Source organism: Petaurus breviceps, unplaced genomic scaffold, assembly GCF_028583685.1.
Source record: "Petaurus breviceps papuanus isolate PSGF00001 unplaced genomic scaffold, PetGlider_PUasm1.0 181, whole genome shotgun sequence".
NCBI lineage: Eukaryota > Metazoa > Chordata > Mammalia > Diprotodontia > Petauridae > Petaurus > Petaurus breviceps.
Genome location: NW_027185784.1, coordinates 25,794,054 through 25,821,233, shown reverse-complemented (window position 1 = coordinate 25,821,233; position 27,180 = coordinate 25,794,054). Strand labels below are relative to the sequence as shown.

The 27,180-nt window shown below is 40.3% G+C and overlaps 1 protein-coding gene across 7 annotated transcripts; it reads right to left on the bottom strand.

Moving 5' to 3' along the window:
- Positions 1-480: 480 nt before the first annotated feature.
- Positions 481-27,180, bottom strand: SSBP1 (single stranded DNA binding protein 1). 7 transcript variants are annotated; one of them, XM_069087395.1, is made up of 7 exons: positions 27,166-27,180; positions 23,907-23,973; positions 19,818-19,878; positions 13,854-13,994; positions 9,775-9,862; positions 3,352-3,440; positions 481-755 (listed from the first exon to the last, which is right to left on the bottom strand). In XM_069087395.1, the coding sequence occupies exons 2-7, from the start codon at positions 23,928-23,930 to the stop codon at positions 712-714; spliced, it is 447 nt and encodes a 148-aa protein (XP_068943496.1). In that variant the 5' UTR covers positions 23,931-23,973; positions 27,166-27,180; the 3' UTR covers positions 481-711. The 7 variants fall into 7 exon arrangements, with proteins under 7 accessions (XP_068943496.1, XP_068943494.1, XP_068943492.1 ...); XM_069087393.1 differs by lacking the exon at positions 27,166-27,180 and adding an exon at positions 26,884-27,103; XM_069087391.1 differs by lacking the exon at positions 27,166-27,180 and adding an exon at positions 26,663-26,800.

Sequence of the window (27,180 nt, the reverse complement as noted above, 5' to 3'; positions counted from 1 at the left end):
ATCTAGTTGTACATAATGTGGCTATTGACAAGGGAGGGGTTTGGTGAGTTTCTGCAGCATGCCTAAATGATTAAATCCCCATAAGGAAGAGGCTTGGGAACATGACTCTGGAAAAGCATGATATGTCATGGAAGGTCTACACTCCCCAACTGCAGTCATCTGCTGACCTTCTGTAACCAGTTCCAGTCTGCTACAAGTGTGGTGAAGACCATTGCCTGTGGAGCCAGAACTGGCCAAAGAAGCAGTCTTTTCTTTTACTCTTTCATGACTGGCCAATGTCTGGCCTAAGAGGGTGAACAGTTGTGGGCCTCCAGGCTGGGAGGGACTACAGGCCATCTCATGGCATATGGTCCAAATGGTGGTTGTCCCTATTGTTCCCGTCTCTATTCTTGATTTTAACTGAAAGAATGTTGTTGATGGCTATGGTGTTATGAGCCTGAGGTCATGAGAGTAAGCATCACAAGTAATACAAGTAATATGTATGTTTGTATAAACAATTTATGCTTAAAAAATGTGAACTAGGTTTTATATAAATAAAATACAGAATAAGCCACCCAAGGTTCACAGCACAAGAGAAAAAAGAAAATGTTTTTTGTTCATTTTATATATGTATAAAAGCATATTTTAATTCTTGTCAAAAGAAATTCCAAAGATTATACATGATTTCAAAATGAGGATGTCCCAACACTGGCCTTGAATAAGTTGTCCATTTCACTCCTTCTCTTTTACATAGTCACTCAGAAATATGATATTTTCTGCAAGGAATCCAAAGAGAAAATGGTTATTTTCAAAATTCTATTCCCTTTTACTCCTCTTCATTAGTCTATCTATGACAGCCCATTTACAAAGTACTTTAAAGAGTGCACTTTATATAGTCTGTCAAGCAGGCCTCACAACCATCCTATGACGCACACACTATTATCTCCACTTTACCAAACTAGAAAATGAGACACAGACATTAACTGACCAGTGATTGCCAGCAAAAGAATTCAAACCCAGGTCCTTCCTGACTCCAAGTCTAGCACTCTATCCCCTGTCTTACTCTCTCTCATATATAAATATACTGCTCACTGGTAGGAGTAAACAGGTCTCACAAAGAACCTATGGAAAACCATTATGATTGATCAATAATTGTCGCTATGTTGTTATTCATCTTCAAAAATATTTAAAATTGTTGAAACTGCCTTGTTATTTTTAAAAAGTAGTTAAAATCAAAAGAAAGGCATGGAGAGTTAATGCTATACTGGCCTTTTTAAAACATCTAACATGTGAAGGGGAAATACAAATCTCTACCTCAAGTTAAAAAGTCAAAGCCAACTAAGAGAGCTAAAAGGCTCTTCAGTCCACCTAGTCTTGACAGGGTGGTTGGGTGCTTGTGCTTAGACCCCACTTCCAAGATCACATTTCAACCTTGCCTCAAAACACTATTACTGATAATTTTCTCCCCAGCCCAAGGACACTATGCCCAGCAATAACTCATGAGTGGGCGCCAGTAAGACAAACTATCTCTCCCTGTTACAAGAACATGTTGACCTCTGTAGAATTTCCCCTATAGAAACAGGACTACTACCAGAACTATCATGTACTGATTCCCACAGTTACCATGTACAATTCAGAGGTCAAGCTATAGAAGTCAACTCCTGAAGCTATCTTGTTATAAACATAACAGACCAAAAATACACCCCTTAGGAACCCCACACCACTGTCCCACCCCTCCACCTCCACTTCCAGTAGTGAATGACATCAGTGACTAAGGTTATGTGTTATCACCTAATTAGCATATCTGCCAGATAATCCACTATTATTTTTATATAAGCTTTAGCATCATTCCTGTTAGGTTGCAAGTTCCCTAAGGAGCGCTGCCCCTCATATTGGCATTACGATAAACCTTTGCCAACTTGACTTAAAGAATATTTGAGTCTGAGAATTCATTCCAGACAACCTTCTCTTGTACTTAAGTCCTTATGGGGTCCCTGAACCCCCCAAAACCGCATCAGCCCCTTTCTTGAATTATGTCCTGTGGAAATCCATTGCACCAAAAAAACTTTTACAGATTTGAGAAATGGTAGTGGAGTTATACTTATCTTACAGTTAAAAATGGCATTTCATATAATCTATTAGTTCATTTGTGTAAGCTAGCACATAGTAGTGGGGAGGAAAACAAATCTGTTAAGAGTAGGTCATTTCTAAGGAGTGTAAAATTCTAGTTCAAAGAAAAAGGCAAAAAACTACTGAAACTTCTGGTCAGGGGTGGCACACTGACACCACTTTAAGGTATGACCTATGACAAAAGCCCTTAGTTAAAGTAGGTAACATAAGTCCCAGTGTGAGTACTATTTGCAGCCATCAACTGGAATGGACGAGGAAGCAGAGACAGACAGAAAATATTTCAACTTTAACTCAGCTCTAAGCAGGCAGATTGACAGCATCTAGAAGTCTCAACTGAACTATAAGAAAGAACCTCAGAATTGTTCCACCTGAGTCTTCCCAGTATCTCTAGGGAATACCTTTTTTAGTTAACTACTTCCCTTTATCCCCACCTCATTCTACCCCTCCTCTCCTGAAAAGTAGCCAAAATCAGTGCTGAGAGAAACTATGCTACCAGCTAATAGTAACAATTCAATTCTATTTTGGTGGAGTCAAAGACTTTTCAGACAAGAGATAAGCCTATACCTTCTTAGCTAAAGAGTATTATGAAGTGAAAGTTCAACTGAGTTCCATGTACAGCAATTACACACTTAGTAATTGTCACATTTTAAAATAACACCTTGGAGCATCGAAGTGACTTGGTGAATAGAGAAGGTCTGAAGTCAGGAGGACATGGTTCAAATCCGGCCTCAGACACTTAACACAAAGCTAGTCCTTTGACCTTGGGCAAGTCACTTAACCCCAAATGCCCTGCCTTTCCCTCTCCAAAAAGCAAAAATAAATAAATAAAAGAAATAACACCTTAAAACTTTTGCCCTCTATCAGAGATGAAATATTCTTAGTCAACTTTACAGATGGGGAAACTAAGGCTAAGTCATTTGGTAAAGGTCTTATGGTCATTAATGTCAGAGCCAGGACCTGACCTCAGGTCCCCAGACTCTAAGACTCTTTCTACTGTATCACATTACCTCTAATTATCCTGAGCTCTTGGTAAATGTGAAAATTCCTCAGCAAACACACTCAAAATTCTTCTGATTTGTCTTTCAAGTCATTTTGTATTTAATTGAGGGAAAATACCCCCAAATCCTCAATTCGAAATCCCACAGGACATGCTCTAGTCTTTACAAAGCACAAAGAAGTAGGACGATAAAGTGTGTCTTTCTTCCCCAAAGGACAAATGTTTTGAAGAAAAATGTTTCTCACCAGCTATAATTGTTGTGGCTTGTCGTCTCACATTGTTTTTATCCATGTATTCACCATAGTCTATTTTCCCTTCCACAAAAACTCGAGACCTGATGAAAAAAAAATGTAAACAAATAAGTGAAACAGCTGACACCTTCCAAAATGTGTATTAGAATTAGAATCTAATTAGGAGAGGTAAAAACAAACACACACACACAAGTATGAGAAAGTCTACGGACATACATAACCACACTTACAGTGACAAATACTGAAGTTCAGAATAAGAGCACAATAAACTCCACTTCTCTAGCAGATCTTCCTGCCAATCACCCCCACTTTATTTCATAATCTTGTATCTCTCCCCATTTGATGGCTCTTCCCCAGATACCTACAAACATTTCCACGTCTCTCTTGCCTTTAAAAAACCTTTACTTGATCCAACTATTCTTCCCTTCATGGTTAGTTAACACTTTAAAGAAAGTTGTCCATCCTCATTGCCTCTATTCTCCTTTCACTCTTCTAAATCCTTTGCAGTCTTGCTTACAACAAATCCCCATTCAGCTGAAACTGCTTCCTCCAAAGTTACCAACCTCTTAATTGAATTCAATTAACATTTATTAAGCACCTGGCTTAATAAGCCTTCACTCATTCCCCTCAGCTCCCTCGTGGAGGCAGGAGACAGAATACTCCTTTCAACCCACTGCCACTGTCACTTCAGGTTCTCACCTACCACTACATCACACAGCGACCTCTCTCCCTCTGAGGTTGATGCTATTCAAACCAGGGTGGCTAGGTGGCACAGTGGATAGAGTGCCAGGCCTGGAGTCAGGAAGACTCATCTTCCTGAGTTCAAATTTGACTTCAGACAATTCCTAGCTGTATTACTCTGGAAAAGTCACTTAATCCTGTTTACCTCACTCTCCTCATCAGTAAAATGAGCTGGAGAAGAAAATGACAAACCACTCCAGTATCTTTGCCAAGAAAACCCCAAATGGGGTCCCAAGGAGTTGGAAATGACTGAACAATAAAATAAATAAAAATTCTAGTGACTTCCAGGTCACTCCTCTTCCTTCCTCAGTAAGTTCAGTATATGACTCACAAATTTTCTGTCCTAACTCCTACCCTCATACTAGGGGGCTTCAACATACTTTCTGACTCTCCCTCCCATTCAGATTCTCAACCTATTTACTTCCTATCATCTATTCGTCTACTTCACCTCAGCTACACACAAAAATGGTCATATCTTTGCCCTTCACCTACAAATGTACCACTCATCACTAAGAATTCCTGATGATACAGGGGAGGCCAGGTGGCTCAGCAAGTAAGAGCACTGGCTCCAGTGTTGGGATGACCTGGGGATCAAATCCGGGCTCAGATACTTAGCACCACACCCAGAAATAATAACCTTGAGCAAGTTACTTAACCCCGACTGCTTTAAAAAAAAAAAAAATTCCTGATGATAATTTATTGGCTTTTCACTGCTCTCTCTACCTTCACTTCAAATCCTACTATTTATCTGTGCAGTGGACCTCAAATCCCTCAAACCTTGAATGCACTTCCAGGTTATTTCCCCTACACTAGCCATTCTCTCCAACTTTTTCCCCATCTTGACCCCTTCGTGAACCAATTCAGCTCTACACTGTTCTTTCTTGACTCCCTAGTCCCCTTATCATATGGACAATTACATGCTGCTAAGCCTTAGCCTTGGACCACTCCCACCATTCACTACCTTGGCTCCTACACAAGCTGCTGAAACAAAGGTGGAAAAAGCATGCAACCATTCTGACTGAGTCCACTACAATTTATGCTACATATAACCTCTACTGAGCGCTCACTGCAGCTAGACAATCCTACCACACCTCCTTTATCAACTCACTAATCCCACTATCCACAAACAGCTTTTCCCAACCTTTTCATCCCTACTCATGTCTCATGGTTTGCTTCTCCCCTTTCTCTCAACTGAGTGCCTTGCCTAATATTTGACAGAAAAAACTGAGGTCATTCCCCATGAGCTCCCTCTTCTCCCTCTTCCCTATCTCAAATCACTCATATGCCTTCTGCTACTATCTAAATCTTCCTTCAGCCCTATCTCACATGACAAGGTGGCCTTTCTCTTTACCAAAGCTAACCCTGCTGGGGCAAATCCATTCCATCCCATCTCCAATAGGTTGTCCCCTCCGTCATTCCTGCTCTATCACTTATTTTCTTTCTTTTGCTTTTTTTTTTTTTTGGAGGGCAATTGGGGTTAAGTGACTTGCCCAAGGTTACACGGCTAGTTTTCACGGCTAGTTTTTGTGTTAAGTGTCTGAGGCCAGATTTGAACTCAGGTCCTCCTGATTCCAGGGCCGGTGCTCTATTCACTGTGCCACCTAGCCACCCCTATCACTTATTTTCAATCCCCCCTTGATTACTGCCTCATTCCACAGTGCCTATAAACAAGCCCATTTCTCTCCCATCCTCAAAAAAAAAAAATCCTCATTTGATTCTAATCTATACCCACCAACTATTACCCTATATCTTTTCTGTCCTTTGTGGCTGAACTTCTTGAAAAATCTGTGAATGAGAGGGGCATCTACTATCTCTCACCTCACTTTTTTCTTAACCCTTTACAACACCGCTTCTGATTTCATCATTCTATCAAAACTGCTCGCCAAAGTTGCTAATATTCTCTTGTTGCCAAATGTGATGGCCTTTTCTCAGTCTTCATTCCCCGTGACCTCTCTGCAGCCTTTGAAACTGTTACTCACTCTCTCTTCCTTGATAATCTCTTCTCTCCAAGTTTCTGGGAGAGTACCCTTTCCTGGTTCTTGTACTACCTATCAAAACATTCTTCATCTCCTGTGATCGATCCTCATCTAGATCACACCCTCTAACCATTAAGTGTCCCAGAGGGTTCTGTCCTGGACCCTCTTCTCTCCTCCTTCTATACTACTTCACTTGGTGATTTCATTAGCTCCCATGGATTTAATTACCATTTTATTTCTGTTCATTTCATATCCACCTATCTCACCCTAACCTCTCTGCTGACCTCCAACTGCCTTTAAAACATCTTGAAATGGACATTCAGTAAATACCTTAAACTCAACATATCCAAAACCTAACTCATTATTTTTCCCCCTAAACACCCCTCCCCTCTTCTGCAAGGCCCCTTCCAAGCCACTTAACTTCCCTATTACTGTTGAGGGCAACACCATCTCCCCAATCTCTCAGGCTCAAAAGTTAGGAGTCAGACTGTACTTCTCACTATCTCTCACCTCTCATATCCAATGCTACCAAGGCCTGTCCTTTTCACCTTTGCAAAATCTCTCAAATATCCTTTTCTCCTCCGACACTGATACCACGCTGGTCCAGCCCTTCAACACCTGAACTACTGCAATAGCCTGTGGATCTGCCTGCCTCATATCACTCCCCACTCCAATCCATCCTCCACTTAGTCGTAAAGTGATTTTCCTAAATGGAAGGTCTGATCATGTCTCCCCCACCCCCCATCCTCTGAGCATACTCAATAAACTCCAATGGCTTCTTATCACCTGCAGGATCAAATAAAATGCTCTGTTCAGCATTCAAAGACTCTCATAACCTATCTTCTCATGCCTTTCCAGTCTGACACTCCATCTCTTGGCTCTGGGCATTTTCTTTGACTATCCCCCTAAGCCTAGAATGTTCTCCCTCCTCATTTCCACCTATTGCCTTTCCAATATTTGCTTTTCTCAAGTCTCTGTGAAAATTATACCTCCTGGATACCTTTCTCAATCCTTAATTCTAGTGCCTTCCCCCTGATAATTTTCCTATTTATCCTGTATATAGCTTGTCTGTACATATTTGTTTCCTTGTCTCCCTCATTCATTAGTACTCTCCTTGAGTGGGGGAACTGTATTTTTGCCTCTTTCTGTATACCCAACACTTTTTTTTTTTTAAGCAATTGGGGTTAAGTAACTTGCTCAAGGTTACACGGCCAGTTATTATTTCTGGATGTGGTGCTGAGTATCTGAGCCCAGATTTGATCCAGGTCATCCCGACACTGGAGCCGGTGCTCTTACTCGCTGAGCCACCTGGCCACCCCTAAGCAATTGGGGTTAAGTAACTTGCTCAAGGTTACACGGCCAGGTGTTTCTGGGTGGGTGCTAAGTGTCTGAGCCTGGGATTTGATCTCCAGGTCTCCTCAACACTGGAGCCGGTGCTCTTACTCGCTGTGCTACCTGGCCGCCCCTGTATACCCAACACTTAACATAGTGCCTGGCCAATAGCAGGTGCTTAATAAAAGTTTATTGTTTGACTAGCTAAGGCTTATGTTAGCCTTATTTATCCTCAATGAAATTAAGCTGCTGACACTTAAATGTACCACATCAGTATTAAATATGCTACTTAAAAGTCTTCTCTAGGGATTTCACTGTAATATACCATAAACTAAACTAGATGACCTTAACATTCCCTTTTGAATCCAAATTCTGATTAGGATTATAAGGAAGTTACCAAATGACTATTTCAATTTAGTTGTACTCTATCCTATAATAAGTCATGCTCACTAAAATTCTAATGAAGTAACATAAGAAGCCTAGGATGACACAGGTGGACAGCTTACATAAATCCTTTTGCTAAAATTCCTCATATGTATATATGCAAATAAAATCCAATTAAAACAAGAATGAGAGTTTGGCTAGTTACTAAAGTCAGACAACACAAGACTATGAAGATGGCTATTACACAATACAGCCTCTCCCCTACATCCCTAGAATACCTGAAATCTGCATAAATTGCTAAAGAGAAAGTAATTCCATGTACGTTAACATAACTATATCTGGTTATCAGAATGTAAACTCCTTATAGGGAAGGACTGTGTTATTCGTGTACCTTTAGCCCCAGAGCCTAGCACAGAGCCTCCCCTTAGAAGGTGCTTAACATTTATTCAATGATTGATTGTTTCAGTCAAGTGCAGATACATATACTACTCCTGCTACAAATTTTGGAGTTGTCTTAAAAAGGAATTCGATTTAGTATAAAAAAAATAATCTGTTCTTGAGATAAGAAAAACATTTCCCTGGGATTTTAGCAAATAAACAAATATCTACTGAAACATACTTCATTTTCCTTTTTTTTTTCTTTCCAGGTCCATGACATCCCTTGTACTATTACTGAAGTCTTTAATGCATATTATGTTCTATGTCCCCAATTACACTGCAACCCTCACACTGGAAGAGATTAACTTGTTCAGCTTTGTATTGACCATAACACAAAGCAGAGAGCCTAACACAGAGAAGACATTCAGGTATTTGGTGAAAAAGTCATTTCCCACCTAGGAAGAAATTCAAATCATCAGCAACCATATGAAAAATTCTCTAAATTATTAATTAGATAAAGGAAAATTAAAACAACTGTAAGCTATCACTTTAAGCTCATTAAGTTGTCAAAGATGGTTGAAGTTTTCAGGGGTGACAGTGAGTTAAACCACTGATTACATTAGTAAAAGGGAATTACCAGTGTGGTTATTCTCTCCACTACTACAGATCAACAATTCCTGCATAATTATAGATTTGGAGAGTTACTTGAGGCCCTAAGAAGCTAAATGACTTGATCACATTCACACATATTTGTCAGAGAAGGAGCTGAATCCAGATCTTCCTGACTTGAAGCTAGACCCTAACAGTCACAATGTCTTGCTACTGCCATTCAACAATGATAGAAACAGTCAATGTTGGAGAACTATGGGAAAATTATTATTAATAAATAACTGTTTGAGCTGCAAACTGGCCCAACTATTCTAGAAAACAATTTGGAATTATGTAACAGTAAAGTAAACCTTTATCCAGTGTTTCTTTGATCCAGTGTTCCTACAATCAGGTTTATATGCCAATGAGTCAAAGATATAAAGAAGTACCCCCTAAGTACCAAAATATTCATAGAAGTACTATTCATAGTAACAAAAATCTGGAAATAAATTAAATGCCCTACAAATACAAATGACTGAGGGTGGGGGGGGGTGTGTGTACATAGATATATTATTGTATTGTAAGGAAAGAAATATGAAGAACTCAGAAAAACATGAAAGACATTTTATGAACTGATACAGAGAGAAGCAGAACCAAAATAATATACACTGATAAAAATTATAAATGGAGACAACAGTAAAAGTCAAGAGAATTCAGGTCAAATAGAAAGTATAGTTTTGGTTCCAAACTAAACATACTTTCTACTGAGAAAAGGCAAATTACAAGGGTGGAAGTGAGGAAAACTACATCCCTGGGTAGTTTTGCTTAGATTTTTTATGGGATTTATGCCTCAAAATAAGATACATCAACAAAAAAATTATGAAATGATCTCATCCCTGAAGGTTGTAAAACTTTCTTCAACTACATGATTCCTACAATCTCCTTGAAGTAAGATATTTTTGTCCTCAACTCTAGAAAGCATTTAAGCCTTCCTACATGTCCTCCTTTCTTTACTTACCCTTTTTTTACATACTGATAGGCCAGATCCCTCAGGCCTGGCCTGAAAACTGATATTCTGTGCCATGTGGTCCTTTGGCTGATATCACCTAAATTACAAAGAGGGGTGGAAATATTAGCTGACACCACACAAAACAGAATCATTGCAATTATTCTTAACAGAACAAAAAAGTGAAGGTTCTTTTTATATTCTGCTGCCTAGGATGATAGCACTGACTAGGTCCAAATTTCTGAATCTTATTAGCAATATACCACAAGTACAGATAACATTATTTAACTAGCAAGTTCTCAAGATGCTCAGGTAAGTGGCACCAATGAAGTACAAAAGACTATTAAGAGGATAAAGAGCACTACAAAATGCAAAATGAATAATTTTAATTACATTAAACTGAAAAGTTTTTGTACAAACAAAGCCAATGTAACCAAGATTAAGAGGGAAACAGAAAACAGGGAAAGAATTTTTACCAGTGTTTCTGATAAAGGCCTCATTTCTAAAATATACAGAGAACTGAGCCAAATATATAAGAACACAAGCTATTCCCCAATTGATAAAAGGTCAAAGGATATGTATGAGCAGGCAGTTTTCAGAAGAAATTAAAGATCTATAATCATATGAAAAAATGCTCTAAATCACTATTGATTAGAGAAATGGAAATTAAAATAACTCTGAGGTACCACATCTCACCAGTCAGACTGGCTAACATGACAAAACAGGAAAATTATAAATGCTGGAGATGGGGGAAAATTGGAACACTAATCCATTGCTGGTGGAGTTCCGAAATGACCCAACCATTCTAGACAGCAATCTGGAACTATGCCCAAAGGGCTATAAAAATGGCAATACCCTTGGGGAGAGGGGTGCAGCTAGGTGGTGAAGTTAATAAAGGACCAGCCCTGGAGTCAGGAGAACCTGAGCTCAAATCCCGCCTCAGACACTCAACACTTACTAGCTGTGTGACCTTGGGCAAGTCACTTAACCCCAATTGTCTTGTCATTCCTCCCTCCAAAAAAAAAAAAAAAGACTAAAAACAAAATGTACATACCGTTTGACCCAGCAATACCACTTCTAGGGCTGTATCCCAAAGAGATCATACAAATGGGAAAAGAGCCCATATGTACAAAAATATTTATAGCAGCTCTCTTTGTGGTGACAAAGAATTGGAAATCAAGGGGGATGCCCATCAATGGGAGAATGGCTAAACAAGTTTTAGTATATGAATGTAATAGAATACTATTATGCTATAAGAAATGAGGAGCAGACAGACTTCATAATAACATGGATTTATATAAATTGATGCTGAGTGAGGGGAGCAGAACCAGGAGAACAATTACAGACACATAGCATCTGCGATGACTGATTTTGACAGATTGGACTCCTCTCAGCAATGCAAAGCAATAAGACAACTCCAAAGGGCTCATGATGGAAAAGGCTATCCACATCCAGAGAAAGAACTATGGAATCTGACTGCAGATTGAAGCAAACTACTTGCTCTCTCTCTTTTTTGTTTTTTGTTCTTTCTTTCTTGTTGTTCATTCCATTGGTTATAAATTCTTCTTTACAACCTGACTAATATTTAATGTGAAGTTATTTGTAGAACCTACATTGGGAGGGGAGAGAAGGAGGAGGAGGAAAAAATTTGGAAATCAAAAGCTTATGGAACTGAATGTTATAAACTAAAAGTAAATGAATGAATTCGTGAATGAATAAATGAATGAATGAAAAAGACTATTAAAAGGCAAGCAACAAAAAAGGGCGGCTAGGTGTTGAAATGAATAAAGCACCAACCAGGTCTAAAGTCAGGAGAACCTGAGCTCAAGTCCAGCCTCAGGCACTCAACATTTACTGTGTGACCTTGTGTAATGGGAATGTAAATTTTAAAGATCTTCCCTGCCCCTAGGCTAAAGTGCACCTGGAGCCTGGGGTGGGAGGCTTGTTTTTCAGTAGATACTTTTTGATTGGGCAGTGAGTCAATAAGGTTGTTACATTCTCTGAGCCAGGAGAAGGCTAAATAAGCCCTGATGTGTAGCTTTGTTTTGGGGCTCACTTTGAAAAGTGTTCTGTTATTTGATCTGGATTCTGGGAAGCTGTTGTTGAGAGCCCCCCCTCGGCTTTGAAAAACTCAGATGTTGAAACCCAGATGTTGATTTGGTATGGATGTAATGGTTGGACAGTTTGGAAATCTGTCTACTTGATCTGTTTCTCTGTCTTGATAATTCTGTCTGTATACTTTGAAGTTCGGGGTGCTGACCTTTTTCTGAACTAGGTAAACAATACATACATATTTGACTGATTAAAGTAAGCTTGTTAACCCATTTTGAGTTGCTTTCCTTTATCAAAGCAGATCCAAGAACCTGTGCTGGCAGACAACCTGAGGACTCGGGTACGCTGGGATGCTTGGATGCTTGCTGCTACATCTTGAGCAAGTCACTTAATCCAGTTGCTATGCCTTCCCCCTCCAAAGGGCAAAAAAAAAAAAAGGCAAGCAACTAACATGAGATAAATGAAAAACAACTTAACTTTAAACAAAACAGTGTTTCTATCTTGATTCAATAATTCAAAGACCAACTTTAGCCCTCTACCAATCTGGACAAAACTTCTCTTAGCATAGAGTTCTCACAAACTGTTTTGGACAAAACAAATGATCACCTAGTGGCAAACTGTAATGATAAGTTGCTCTGAACCTAAAAAACTGTTCTCAATGGTACTTAAAATTTTTTACCTTCACACTACCATCGGTCAATTTTTGAGCACACAGCTGCTTATATGTATATTTATTCATAAATTATGCAATATACCTACTGTATTAATGTCATGCATATTATAAAATATATGCAAAATAAACATTTTAAAACATAAAGCTGAAATAATATTTTTAAAACTTTTTAATACTGCAAAAAACTTTTTGCTCTCACTAAAAAAAATAATTTCAGTGAGAGCAATATGAACATACTATTATTTTTTATCTTAGTCTAATACTTTGTGATTATGGTGATTCAAAAAAATCTGTTAGGTTTATTTCTAGAGTTGCTTTTGATGGCTATTATAGCAAATTTCGTAAAAATAAGGAGATCCAAATATGTGCAATGTTGGTCATGCTTCCAAAAGTATATTAAGGTTTTTGTTGAAACTGGGCTACAATTTTCCCTTTTTTAATGAACAGAAATGTAATCTCTCCTTTCTATTCCCCTCTCATTTAAAAAAACAGAAAAACAAAATCCTTTTCACTTGTGCCTTCTTCGTTTGCTTCCAAGTTGTCTGGTGGGTTTGAAATGAGAGTGATAAGGGCAGCCTTTGGAACAATGTTACAGCTCTGAAAGAATTTTGGGAGCCTCAAACCCACTGCCACAGCCTCTGATTCTTGCTGCTGCTGCTTGTTTCCACTGCTGCTAATTATCTATGGCTGAGCCCCTCCTTATTGAGAGGAGGATTTTAACATCTGGGTAGCAGGAAATCACTGAGGCATCTTTTTAAAAAATGTACAGAGAACAAAAGGCCAGAAAAAAGCACAGGCAAACTACAGCTTTAAAAACAACAGGCTGAACTTACTTAAAAAGAAAAGCAAGCAGTACACAAAAGGGATTTGCATTTTTATGTACAATCCTCTTTTTTTGTTATCCTATGTACATGGAAAAGCCCATTTAAGTCTTTATTCAAGTCAGAATAAAAAACTACACACAAACTATCTCTATAAGGAAAAGTATTACTCAATCTGTCTTAAGGAAGTCACTATAAAAAATGGTATGAAATTGGGGGTCACCTTTGAAAAGAATCAGGATCTTCAGTTTACTTACATAAGATTACAATGGGGGCTGCTAGGTGGAGCAATGTGAATGGAGCACTGGCCCTGGAGTTAAGAGGACACTTAACACTCACTAGTCATGTGACCTTGGGCAAGTCACTTAACACCAGTTGCCCTGCCTTTTCCCCTCCAAAAAAGGAAAAAAAAAAAAGATTACAATATACAAATAAGAAAGAATAGTGTCTTACAAGTAAGATGTAAACTCCCATAAAAAGCCTATCTATCATCAAATATCCATTAATAAATATACTTGGTTCACCCAAAAGTCTTTAAAACTTACCCTGCTGGGATATCTCACTTTCCCCTGCTCGCCACATCTCATTTGTGGCCAAAGAAAAGATTGTGACTGGATTTTTTCCTTCTGACTGTCTCAGAACAGGATCCTGACCCACTCTTCCAAGTAACTGGACACGATTAAGAGCTGAAATAACAAATAAAGATAAATGTACAATTGAAAAACAAAAACTTAATTTGAGAGGAATACTCCAAAGAACAATTGAGAACTAAGTCTCACTAGACTTTAATGGGGGGGGGGGTTGGAAAGGGAACCACATGCCATACACAGTGCTCAGAGTTTTACAAATTTTATCTCACTGGATCCTCACAAGAACCCTAGAAGGTAGGTGCTATCATGATCCCTATTTCATATTTGAAGTAACTAAAGAAGACATAGGGACATAGGTTAAGACTTGTCCAGGGTCACAAACCTTGTTAAGTGTCTAAAGCCACATTTGAACTCAGGTCTTCCTAATTCCAGGCCTAGCCCTCTATCCATTTCACCGTTCCAAAAATGGAAGGTGAGGGAAAGTAGGCCAGATCATTGGTTGGTAAAAAGAGGTAGAGAGCAGACACTGACTTCAGAAGAACACTGATTATTGGTACCAGAATAAACCCTCAGAGGGAGCTCATTACCTAGAAATTAAGGAATAAACTTTAACATTACACTGGCAAGGTCAAACTGCAGCTGAATGGTTTATTTCAACGAGAAAAAGGGAGAGAAGGTAGATTTTTGCGGATTACATGGAAAACTAAATTTAAAAAAAAAAAAACAATTTCTAGGATACAACCTGGGTACATGAGTTCAGTGTCCCATACCTTCCACATCTATACTCTGTAGAATAAATTACATTCACAATAATGGTCATTTGTTTTCGAGTAAAAAGTTAAACATACTTTGTTTAATAAGGCAAAAAAAGTTAGTTACCTATAAAACCATGCTGAGGTAACAGAGAAATTTCTAAAAGTATTTTATTTTCTCACCTGCCATGTTTCCTATAAAATAAGATTTCACAGGCCCCAGAAAGGATCAGAGAAATCATCTGGCTCAATCTCCTCCTTTTATAAATAAGGAAACAGAGCCAGAATGAAGTTAAATTCTTGCCCACAGTGACACAAGTAGTAAGTGGCTAAGTTAGGATTTGTACCCAGGACCACTGATTTCAAATCCAATCCTCTCCTCTGGCATCACTCCATCACTAACATAAGGTAAAAATTTGGGAACAATAGGCAAAAATTTCTGAGAGTTTGCCCTACTTCTACAAAGCAACCTCTTGTTCCTCCATCTATGTTATAACTAAGATTTCAGACCCCTCAAGCCAAGGAATTAAAGGAAAAGAAGAGCAGGAACCCAAACACGAAACAGGGACATTTGGTCAATGACAGTTTCTAATGTGATCAAATGCTAATCCCTGGGCTATAGACCTTGATCAATAGACATTTGAAATGTTGTTGATATCACCATTAAGACCAAGCAGAATAAGACCAAAGGATACCCATCAGCCTGCCCTTACCCAGCAGAGGTTCTACAGGACTTCAGGGAACAAGCCTCATGACTGACCCAGGTGTAATATAATGCCAAAAGAAAGGCAACTTCCCAGGTTCAAAATACCAGCATAGGTGCTCTCTATTTTATTCAGTGACAAACCAAGAACAGAGAAGATCAAAACATGACATCATTCAAAATACAGCATTTACTAAGTGTGATTAAATAATCTCCAAGTACTACCCCACCCCAGGATCTTCCAATCATTCAATCAATTACAAAGTCCCTGTTCTAAATACTACTCCACCCCTAGGCTATACCTTAATTAAGTCCACCACAAAACCCCTCTTCTCAAATGGAGATTAGTTTCCAAACATAGGTAAAGTACTTTCATTTGTCAATCACAGAGCACAATAAGGTCAAAAGTTCCCCACCTCCTGGATCACAATTGAATCTACCCCAGAGTTACATCAAGTTTAAACACAGCACTTAATACCCAAATGGAGGTCTTTTCTTCATCTTGACAGGAGGCAAGTTCTCAGCAATCTTAGTTCCTGGAGAGACAAGGCTTAGCAAGGCCATAAGATACATTGCCAGTCCCTTCATGAATTTATCCTCTGTCTGTAGAACAGCCCTAGAACCCCTGAACACATTAGCAAAGCCCTCTCCCAGGATTTCTGTAAACATACAACAAGAAAATCCTTCTTCAGGGCTTCTGAACCAACAGAAAGGCTCCCAGACCCCTGCAACAACAGTACTGTCCCTCACCAGTGGACAGTATTCATTCTGTCTGCAGGACAGTCTCCAGACCCCTGCAACAACAGTACTGTCCCTCACCAGTGGACAGTATTCACTCTCTGTCTGCAGGACAGTCTCAGGGCTTCTTAGAGAACAGCCAGGTTCCAGGACTTCTTCAACAAAAGGACTGTCTTTCACCAGTGGACAAATCTGGCAAAACAACATCAAAACAGACAGACAAAGTACCAGCAAAACAGCCATGTCTCCTCAGTCCTTGGCAGCTCAGGGGGCAGGTCTCAAAAGTCCAGGGCAATTCAAAGCGGCCACCAGCAATTCTCTTAGTCTCTCTCTCTCCACGAGGTGCTGCTTCCAAAAAGATCTTCCGCCTCTTTCTAGTGTCTCTCCAAATCTACATCGCCATCTCCTCCCAGTTCAGGACTTTCTTTTCACATCAACAAGCCCATCCCACAGGTGGGATTAACAAACTCTGGGTTTTAATACAATCAATTTGAAAACCAAGCCAATACAGGGGAATCTTTAATTGCCATTACTATCACATTAATGTAATGGAAATGCAGATTTAAAGATCTTCCCTGCCCCTAGGCTAACGTGCACCTGGAGCCTGGGGTGGGAGGCTTGTTTTTCAGTAGATACTTCTTGATTGGCCAGTGGGTCAATAAGGTTGTTACATTCTCTGAGCCAGGAGAAGGCTATATAAGCCCTGATGTGTAGCTTTGTTTTGGGACTCACTTTGAGAAGTGTTCTGTGATTTGATCTGAATTCTGGGAAGCCGTTGTTGAGAGTCCCCCGGCTTTGAAAAACCCAGAATGTGGAAACCCAGATGTTGACTGGGTATGGATGTAATGGTTGGACAGTTTGGAAAGCTGTCTACTTGATCTGTTAATGTCTTGATAATTATGCCTGTATACTTTGAGATTCAGGGTGCTGACCTTTTCTCCTGAATAAGGTAAACGATATATGTCTGACTGATTAAAGTAAGCTTGTTAACCCATTTTGAGTTGCTTTCCTTTAGCAAAGCAGATCCAAGAACCTGTGGTAGCTGCAAACCCTGAGGACGCTTGGGGTGCTTGCTGCTACACCAGGTACTGGGGAGAATTGTGACAAGGAGTTCATACCGGAAAATACAGGGAGGGGAGAAGGTAAATAGGCTACTGCTATCTGAAGTTCAGCTTAATTTGAACATGCTCCCTTTCTCCCTGAAAATTCTGGAAGGCATGCATTTGCCAAAAGCCTCCAATCACACATCCTCTTCAGTCCATGTCCATTTGAAATGCACTACAGTACATCATGAGTGTCAGTCTACTTCCCTGGAACTTTTTAATGCTTAAGAACTTCAGGAAGAACCCAGGATCTGGCAGCTTCTACATTGAGGGATTGAAGGGCTTGGAATATGATATTCTGGAGGGCAAAGGAGCTGGGATAAAAACCAAGAGTCACCTACCCAGAAAAACTGAGTATCATATTTCAGGGGAAAATATGGTCATTCAGTGGAATAGAGGACTTTCAAGCATTCTTGATGAAAAAACCAGAGTTGAATAGAAAAGTTGACATTCAGATACAAGAAGCAAGAGAAGCATGAGAAGGTAAACAGGGAAAAGAAATCATAAGGAACTTGTCAAAGTTGAACTATTAACATTCCTACATAGAAAAACAATAATTGTAACTTATGAAACTTTTCTCAGTAGTTGAAGGGAATAGAAATATATATATATATGAGGGTATATGGGCATATGAATACATATGTGAATGTGTGTATTTATGTTTACAGGTATACATAGATAGAGGGCACAGGACCAATTTAACAGGAAGGGATGATACTTAAAAAGGTGAAATTAAGAGATGAGAGAGGAATATAATGAGAGGAGATGGGGAGAGACAGAATGGGGTAAACTATCTCATATAGAAGAGGCATGGGAAAATGGTTACAATGAGGGGAAGAATAGAAGGCAAAAGGGAATGGGTCAACCTTATTCCCATTGAATTTGGCTTGAGGAGGGAATGAAATACACACTAACTAGAGTACCTCACCCTCCAGGAGAGTAGGGGGGGGAAGGAGATGAGAGGGGGGATGATGGAAGGGAGGGCAGGCTGGGGGGGAAGGAAGTTGGAAGCACCCACTTTTGAAATGGGACTGGATCAAAGTAGAGAATAGAACAAGTGGGAGGTGGGATAGGAGGGAGGGAAATACAGTCAGTCTTTTACAATATATCTATTATGTTATTGTTTTGCATTATCCACACATGTACAACCTATACTGAAGTGCTCATCTTCCCAGTAAGGGTGGGTGACAAGGGAGGAAGGGAATGAATCTGGAATTCAAAGTTTTAAAATCAAATATTCAAACATCAAATATATACATATACATATACATACACACTATTATTAATACTGTTTTACATGTAATTGGGAAATAAGATATACAGGCACTGGGGCATAGAGACCCACTGGAAAAGTCGAAAAGGGTATGGGAGAAAATATGGGAGAGAGCAGATTGGAGGAGGGGATATCCTGTGGGACTGCCATTTTGGGGCAGTGGGTAGGGGAAAAAAGGGGAGAAAATTTGTAACTCAAAATCTGGTGGAAATGAATGATATAAATCAGAAGTTAATAAAGCATTTGGGAAAAAAAAAACTTCAGGGAGAGTGGTATGTAGATGGCCATCCTTTCCTCTTGTTCCTCATTTCCCTTTCCCTAAAGATGCTAATATTTCAAATTCTTCCTAGAAGATGTAGTCCAGTGATAGGCAACTGATTACAATGAAGTCTGTAGTTCATTATGATTTCCCTGTTGAGAAACCCTAGGTGAGGTTAAGTTCAATACCTCAAGGAAAAGCCTAATTACAGGCAAAGTAGGAAGGTAGACACTTGATAAATACTTTAACTAATGCCTGAACTACTCTTCCAAGACAGTCAAGTCTCAAGGTCCTCCATCCCCCTCTCCTATTTCTCTTCTACTTGTGCAGAAGGAAGATGAAAGCGTGGATATCCTCTTCAAGGTATGTTCAGTTTTATGTAGCCCTTTTCCTTTACCATCTCCTCTTAAATTCAGACTTTTCAGGGAGCTTGAACTCTAAACTGATCACACTCAGTAGAGGACGAGGAAGTTGTGTGGCAAAAAAAGAGCAGACTCTCAGAAATGTCTACTGAGAGGGTCCATCCTACTTTAGTTAGTAACAAAACAATGGCAGAGCTGATCTCTGGATTTGGAATCAAATGTGCCAGGCTTAAGCTTGGCTCCACTTCTTACTCTATGTAATGTTTAGCAAATCACTTCATCTTGTTGAATAAATTTCCTCATCTATAAAATCAAGGGTTTGGACCAGATGCTCTTTATCAGTCATTCTGGCTAGAAATCTATCCCTCAGTGGATGGGATCATCGGTTCAGGCACAAAACTTAAGTCAACAAAAGAATTCATAGGTCATTTGTCACAGAAAAATAAATTAACAGATAAATTTAAGGTTATTTATATATGTCTTCACACACAAATACATATATAACTTAAGTATACAATTTATACATTTATACATATATAACTTAAATATATAACATATATTTACACATAAATATATAATAATATATGATATATAAATATATTTAAATATATAACAATTATATATAACTTAATTTACATACATAACATATATATAACTTAATTTAAGCTTAATTTAACCTTTAAATCTAAGGTTACAGATATAACATAACCTAAGCTATCGGCTACTTACATCGTTCAAGAACTAAACCGGTACTTCCTTCAGAGTAATGTCTTATAAACTGATGAAATATCTAAACAGGAAGAAACAAGAGAATGGCTTTAATTTCCAGAAAGGACAAACAAAACAAGTAGCAAAGAAAAGAGAGTATTTGCTAACCAAGTGATGTTTTTTCTAAAAAATAAACAATAAGCTGCTTTAAACAAACTCAAAAAACTGTTGATAAAATTTAAAGAAAATATTTGTTGGCTGAAAAAATCACTAATTGGAATTTTCAAAATAATTCTTAATTATGTATTCAAAGGCACCTCTTCATCACAAAAAGACTAACTTTTCCCTCTCTCCAAGGGCATAACAGAGACTATCTCCATGACAAAACCCAGTTATACACTTAAAATGTACCTAAGAATGCAAAAGAGATCACCAAATAAGACAGCCCTTGACTCTGTCCAGTTGTTTCTTGGATTCCCATATGGTCAGAGTTCTTTTTAGGTAGCATGGCTAAGCTAATATTGGCACAGCATGCAGGGTAGACACATCACAGCAGCTTCATATACAAACTGTATTTCAGTTTCACCACTTGGCAAGAAAAATGCATATATAGGCCCCCTAAAATAAACAATCCCAGGAGAGATGGACATCATTCATACCTGAATGTAAACTACTTTAATCAGATACACAGCTGTGGCTCAGTGCTTAAAAACACACAAGAAAGAGAGTTCTAAAGAGGAAAGGGAGAGGGCAGAGCAAGAGGAAAAAATTTCAGAAAAGGTAAGGAGAACCATTTAGTCAGTCAGAAGGTAGCATAAGAATATCAAGAGCCTGGAGAGCTGGTGGCACAATGAATTGCATACTGGGCCTACAGTCAAGAAGACGAGATCAAACCCAACCCTAAACATTTAGTAGCTGTCTGAACCTAGGCAAGTCACTTAACAACTATCTGCCTCCATTTCCTCAACTGTATGAGGATAAAAGCACCTACAATGTAGGACTACGGTGAGGCTAAAATGAGATAACTGTAAAAGTGCTTAGCACAGTGCCCAGTACATAACAGGCACTTAATAAATGTTTTTTCCTTCCCTTCCCCTCCCCCACAATAAGGAAAAGGAAGCTGGGTGTAGGAGAGTGGTTCATTAAAGGGGACGGGCAACAAAGACAAACCAGCAATTTTGCTCTAGGCACTGCAGGCTCCAGGGCACATTCCAGCCCACTTCCAGGAAAATCATTGCTGTAAATGGCTGATGACTAATATATCAGGTATAGTTAGGATGGTCACAAAATTTCTCAACTCTGTACCTCAATCTACTTCATGATCCACTCCCCTCAGAAGGGAAAAAGAGAAAATAGATGTCATGATTCTCCTCCTCCCTTTCCTCTCTATTACCACCATCTGTATCTACTTTGCACAGAATATGAGACACTAGAGCTGATAAAAAAAATTTAGATAAGAAATCCCCTGTATGTAAAAGAGCTCAGGCTTTATGATAGTCTTGAGACTGCTCTACTTCCAAGACATCAGAATATATCCTAATATATGCTTAAGGTACATTATACCAGCACAACTAACCAAATGCACAAATGCAATTTTTAAAAAAGAGCTATAGATAAGTGATATGGTAGGGTCAAAAAGTTAAAACATATATGCACAATGCTTGGACCCAGAACCCTGATTCTCCAAAGTCTAATTTTCAAACAACTATAGTCCTCAAAAGTTCTCAGGGATTCTGCAGCAGATTCAAAATCCAAGTCATCCTACCCTACCAAAACAAGTGGAGTTTTTTAAAATTAATTTTCCACTGCAGAATTGACTACATTAAACAACATACAAATAATTATTTTTAAACAGAATAACAGTGATCAATCAGGCAAAAGTCCAAGACTTTTTGGGCCTTCAGCAAGCATGGACATTTAAGAGAAATAACGTAAGGCAGAACTACTATGTTATAGAACCCTTTGGCAGTCTGGAGAAACCTATGGAATCCTCTGAATAATGTTTTCAAATAATTGAAGAACATCTAAATTTTAGTCAGAGAAATAAAAATTTTATTTTTCCCCCTTAAAATCTATCTGCAAGGTAGTCTCTTTAAGCCATTTTCATATACAGTAGTTGATAAAAAGGGCATAAAAAGTGTTTGCTCTAAAAGTTTTATATTGATTATCAGGTGAAGTTGCATATTGCTACTATTAGGGATGAATATTTTGATGTCTAATATGAGTAGAAAATGAACACTGTTTTGCTACAAACTGCTAAAATAAGCATATGAAAAAACTGCTTTTAGACAGGATTTTGGACCATTTGGGAGAGATCTATGGCTTGGATTCCAGGACTTCAAACTCTGTTAATGATGTGTAAGGATGTCTTGTTTGTGTGGGAAGAGGATGATATAAACACTGAGAAAAATCTATTATTTATGAAAAACTAGAAAAATGAGTGTGAAGAAAGTTTCAAAGACATAGACTGCTTTGTTGAAGACTTAAATGTTGAGACATGACAGGTGCCTCGTCACATCTGTACATACATGATTTCTGATTAAAGAGTCCAAAACTAAGATATTGAGAAATCACATAAACATATGGAGGTTGAGATATGACTGAAAAAGGGCTATCAACTTGACTTGAGAAGTTGACTTTTTCAGTAAAAGGTGAGTCACTGAGAATCAGAAGGCTCCCATTTAAAACATCAGTACAATGAAGCCAAGAGAGGGCAGCAGCAGGTGAGAGGAACTGATGGAAGACTCATCAGGGAGGCTGAGAGGCACAGCTAGAGCCTCAGAATCAGCAGAGAAGCTTCCACAGCACTCATGACTGGCCAGAGAGAAGTGACATCACTGTACAGGAGCTCCAGGTAACAGCTACTTCCCTTCGGTTCCACCTGCTGCTTGATAAAGGTGAAGCTTTTCTTCGGAGCTTTGCTCTCTGGAGCCCTCTGGCTTGAGAATGAAAAGCAGTGGGGTTCCTGGCTGCTGTGGCATCCAGAGGAGCTGGTTAAAGAAGGGAAGCTGACCTGTGTGAGCTAGGCTATGACTATACTGAACAGATTCTGGCTGCACAGCACAATATCCTAGTCCTGCCTGGGCTGGCCTATCTAGCCTAGAGCAGAACTTCTTAAACTTTTTCCATTTGTGACCCCTTCAGGGTTTCTTAAACTGTGGGTCCTGACCCCACATGGGGTCTGGTAGACTACCTCTCCTAGAGGTAGTTACTTTTACAAACTTTACAGCTGTCTGCCTTAAAAAGAACTACTATTCACGTGCAAAGCTAGCCCTTGCCAAGGGTGAAGAAAAGTTGGCCTAGGCTGTTTTCCAATCAAGGAGGATTTCCCCCAGCTGAATGGGGGGAAGAGGGGATCAGAAGTAAAGTTCATTAGGAGAGAAGCAGTTCCATGTAATACAAATGGTCCTGAATGGACCTATGACACCAAGCCTGCAACCTATTGCAGAGCTGCACCAATCACTTGTTTCTTTCCCTGATATGTTTCTCTTCTAGGGTGCTGCATGTGCTCACTCTTCATCACACCTAAATGCACTGGTGGAAGAGTGTGATCTGATAATAGTATTTGTCTTATTATTAAGCAAAAGGATGTTTCAGATCTACAAGTGTCATTATTGTAGAAGGCTATACAGGCAGAAAACATTCTGGATGGGGACTCAAGAGCTAGAGTAGTGAGGAAGACAAATCCCCAAGGACTCTGAGAGAGTGAATATAACCATGCTGGGGTGGGCCATCTTTGCTAACTTAGACCAGATAGTATGTGTGTAGATTGGGAGAGCTAGTCAAATTCAGAGAGAAGTAGAGTCTATTACACACCGAAGTGAAAGGCTGAGAGACCCTCTCAAGTCATGCATAGTGTAGATGATAACTATAGTCCCCTGTAACCCCCAATTTGTCTTGTCACATTCTGAGGGCAATTGTAGACATCACAGATTACTCCTTAATTGTCATTACATTCCCATGGTTCCCTTAGGGGTCCTGAACCTCAGGTTAAAAACTCCTAGTCTAAGAGGGGTTTTGCCCCACCAAAGTGATGGCTTAAAAGCGCTCAAACTTTTGAAACATTTCAAATAGCAAATGATCCCATTAATGTGATGGGAAGGAAGTTACCTGTAAAATAGGTTTTTGAGACATGATTTGTATTTTCTTTTCTTCTTAGCTGGTTTGGAGTTTCTTCCTGAAGAATAAAAAACTGAGTTATATGTTGCTTTCTATGCCAACTAAGATAGGTTTAAAGTCTGGCTTCCAGAGGATACATGTGTAATCAAGCTGATATTAGAAGTCCTCATAAAGGGCAAAGGGTTGCTGATTTGTATTTTAAATCAAAAAAGAGTCTGAAGGCTTCAGACAATTATTTCATACTGTAAAGCAGCACTTCTTAAACTGTGGGTTACAACATCTTATGGGGTCACAAAAAATCTGGCAACAGTAAAAGTTTTCCGAATGAGCAATGACCAAAAATTAATTAAAAATCAAACGTGTAATGAAACAGGTGTTTCTGGCAGTGCTTGCCCAGCCTTGGTTCTGAACACAAAGCATGCACTTTACATTGAACATGCCCTCAGGCCACGCAACTCCCAACAAATGCAGAGGAAATGTAAACTGGGAAGCAAATTGTAACCAACCTCACTGTAATAATTATGGCTCTGATATATGCATAGTCTGTTCATACAGGCTATTCCAGTCCCACCTTCACCAGCTGGAAAACTAGAATAGCCTTAATGCCTCCACCTCCATACCATCCACTCATTTGTAAAGCTCTCTCAATTTGTTTTCTGGTTTCACTCTATTCAAACTGCTCTCAACCTGCAATCCCTTAACTGCTAACTCCAACAGCCTTGCCCAGTTGTCATCCTCCTTGACTTCTCTGCAGCTTGGGACTTTGTGGAGCTGTGGAAAAAAGACAAAAGTGAAACGGTCTCTGTCCTCAAGGATTTTACATTCTAATGGAGGAAGACAAAAAAGTATATTTAGGATATATACAAAATAAATTCAAGGTAGTCTGGGAGGGGCATACATTTTCAGAGGGGATGGAGAGATCAGAAAAGTCTCACTCTGTTACACTGCTCTTTTCTGGTCTTCCTCCTACTTGTCGGATCTTTATTAGTCTTTACTGGACCATCCACCTTCTTTCCCTAATTGTCAGTTCAATTAAGCAGAAGACTCCCAAAGTGGTAGTGGAAGGAATGGGAGAAAGACATGACTGTCTTCAAATATTTAAAGGAATGTCACATGGAAAAGGTACTGGACTCTTTGTTTATCCCCAGCTGGCAGAACCAGAAGCAATAGGCAGAAGTTATGAAAAGATAAATGTGGGCTTGGGTAAAGAAAAACTATTAGAGATATCCAGAAGTGGAATGGGCTGGGGAGTAGATATAGGGGATTCCTACTCAATGGAGGTCTTCAAGCAAGTTTATGTGCCTGACATATATAATAGGTCCTAAATAAATGCTCAGTAAACTTATATATCCAGTTATAGTCCCTCTTTTGAATGCCAGGGCTATTTTGCCAACTGCCTATGCATTTATCTACCATTTACATACCTGGGCCTCCCAGGGGTATCTCAGTCAATATATCTAAAACAAAATTGATGCTTCTTCCTTCAAGCTCCCAGTTGTAACCTGTTATCCTTGATTCTATCCTCTTTGTCCAATACAACATCCAATAAGTTGCCAGGTCTTCTCAACTTGTCCTCCACATTACCCTTCCCCTTCTCTCCACTCAAACCACCACCCAGTGTGGTGGCAAGCCTTCTCTCATGTTTTGCTGTCTTTTCATTGGTCTTCCTGCTTCTATTCTCTTTCTTCTCCAATCTCCCCCAAATGCAAAAAACAAACAACAACCCCAAAAACCTAACTTCCTAAGAGTCTGACCATTATCTGGGTGCTCAAAAGCCTTTGGTGACTCCCTCGTGCCTCCAGAACAGCACGTCGCAGTTTCACCTCTTCCCTCCAGTCTGGATCCAGCTTCCCTTTCTACCCTTAAGCCTCATCACCCCCTTCAAGCAAGCTTCCCTGCCAGTCAAAGCGGCTCACTAGCCATCTCCGCAGCCTGGCGCTGAGGCCCCAAGCTCTCCCACACGAGGAATTCGGCCTCTCAAGCCCCGTTCTGACTCCTTCCTTCATTCTTAGCTCAGGTACCAACCCTCCAAAAATAGCGCCAGCTCCTTGGGGATGGAACCGTTTTCACCTTTTGTCTTTGCAACGCTAACACCGGGGTCAGTGGGTGCGCAAACCATGTTTGTGGACTAAAGCTAAGGGCTGGTGGATATGGGGAGTGTGGTTAGGGTATTACGTCAGTCAAAATTCACACCCCGTCCCACCCACCATCGGACGTATCCATACCACCAAGCAAAGGAGACACTGGTTTCGGAGCAGCGCCCTTTGAGGTGATCTAATGTAGTACCCTCGTTTCACTGGGCAAAGGGAAGTGGGGAGCGCCCCGGCTATGGTGTCGGAGGTCCCAGATTCAAATATACGTTCTGCCACTTCTTGACAGGAGACCTTGCGTAAATCACTCAACCACTCTCAGTGGCCGAGCTTTCCTCAACTGCAAAACAAGGACGCAGGGGGCCTCAAAACCCCCACCAGAAACTACAAAGCGAGGAAACGGCAGCGCCGCATTCGAACGCGCCGCAGACACGCTTCCGCTGCGTCACGTGGACTGACAGACTACTTACCCTCCTGCTCCCCCCTTCCCCCTCTACATCACTTGCCCCGCACGCCGTGGGGCCGCCACCTGTTCCACTAGCTCTCGCTCCCGAGGCCACGCGCGGCCGCCCTGCCCACGAGTTCGGCCGCAGAGGAGAGGAGGGTGGCAAGGCGAGAAGCCGTCCCGGGTCACCCCACCCCACTCGCCGCCTTTACCTAACTCGGAGGCCCGCAAGCGGCGCCGAGCCTGGCAGACGGGAACCCAGGAGATGAAACAGGCCGGAAACGGAAGTAGTGCTACCGCCGCCGCCGCGCGGCCACCGAGGCGCCGACTCCCCCCTGCGGCCAGGAGGGCCGACACAACGCCTCTGCGCAGGCCCCGAGATCCGGGAACCGAGACCCCGCGAGGTTCAGCGGGGCCCTGGCGCGCTCCTCACCATCTTCCCGCTCTTCTCCCGTCTCGTCCTTCACTGTCCTCCAGACCAAACTGTGGCTCGCTTCCAGGGCTACCGCCACTCTCCTCCCCACGTCATCTCAATTCCTTCCGATTCAATTAATATTTATTTACATCTACTATAGACCGGGCTTTTCCGTTTAAGCGCGGGGGATACAATTAAGAAAAAGATCGTTCCCTCCCTAGGGGACCTTCCATTCGCATGGGGGAGGCCGGAAGTAGGGGGGAGGGGAAGGACCCCAAGACTCCCTCCCCCTGTACTTACTTGGCGCGTAGCCAG

Coding starts and splice junctions, on each gene's coding strand:
- SSBP1 (XM_069087395.1), bottom strand. CDS start 23,930: ATGTCTCAAAAACCTATTTTACAG. Junction 19,879..23,906: donor CTCAAAAACCTATTTTACAG/GTAACTTCCTTC, acceptor CTTCCTGTTTAG/ATATTTCATCAGTTTATAAG. Junction 756..3,351: donor AGCCACAACAATTATAGCTG/GTGAGAAACATT, acceptor GATTCCTTGCAG/AAAATATCATATTTCTGAGT.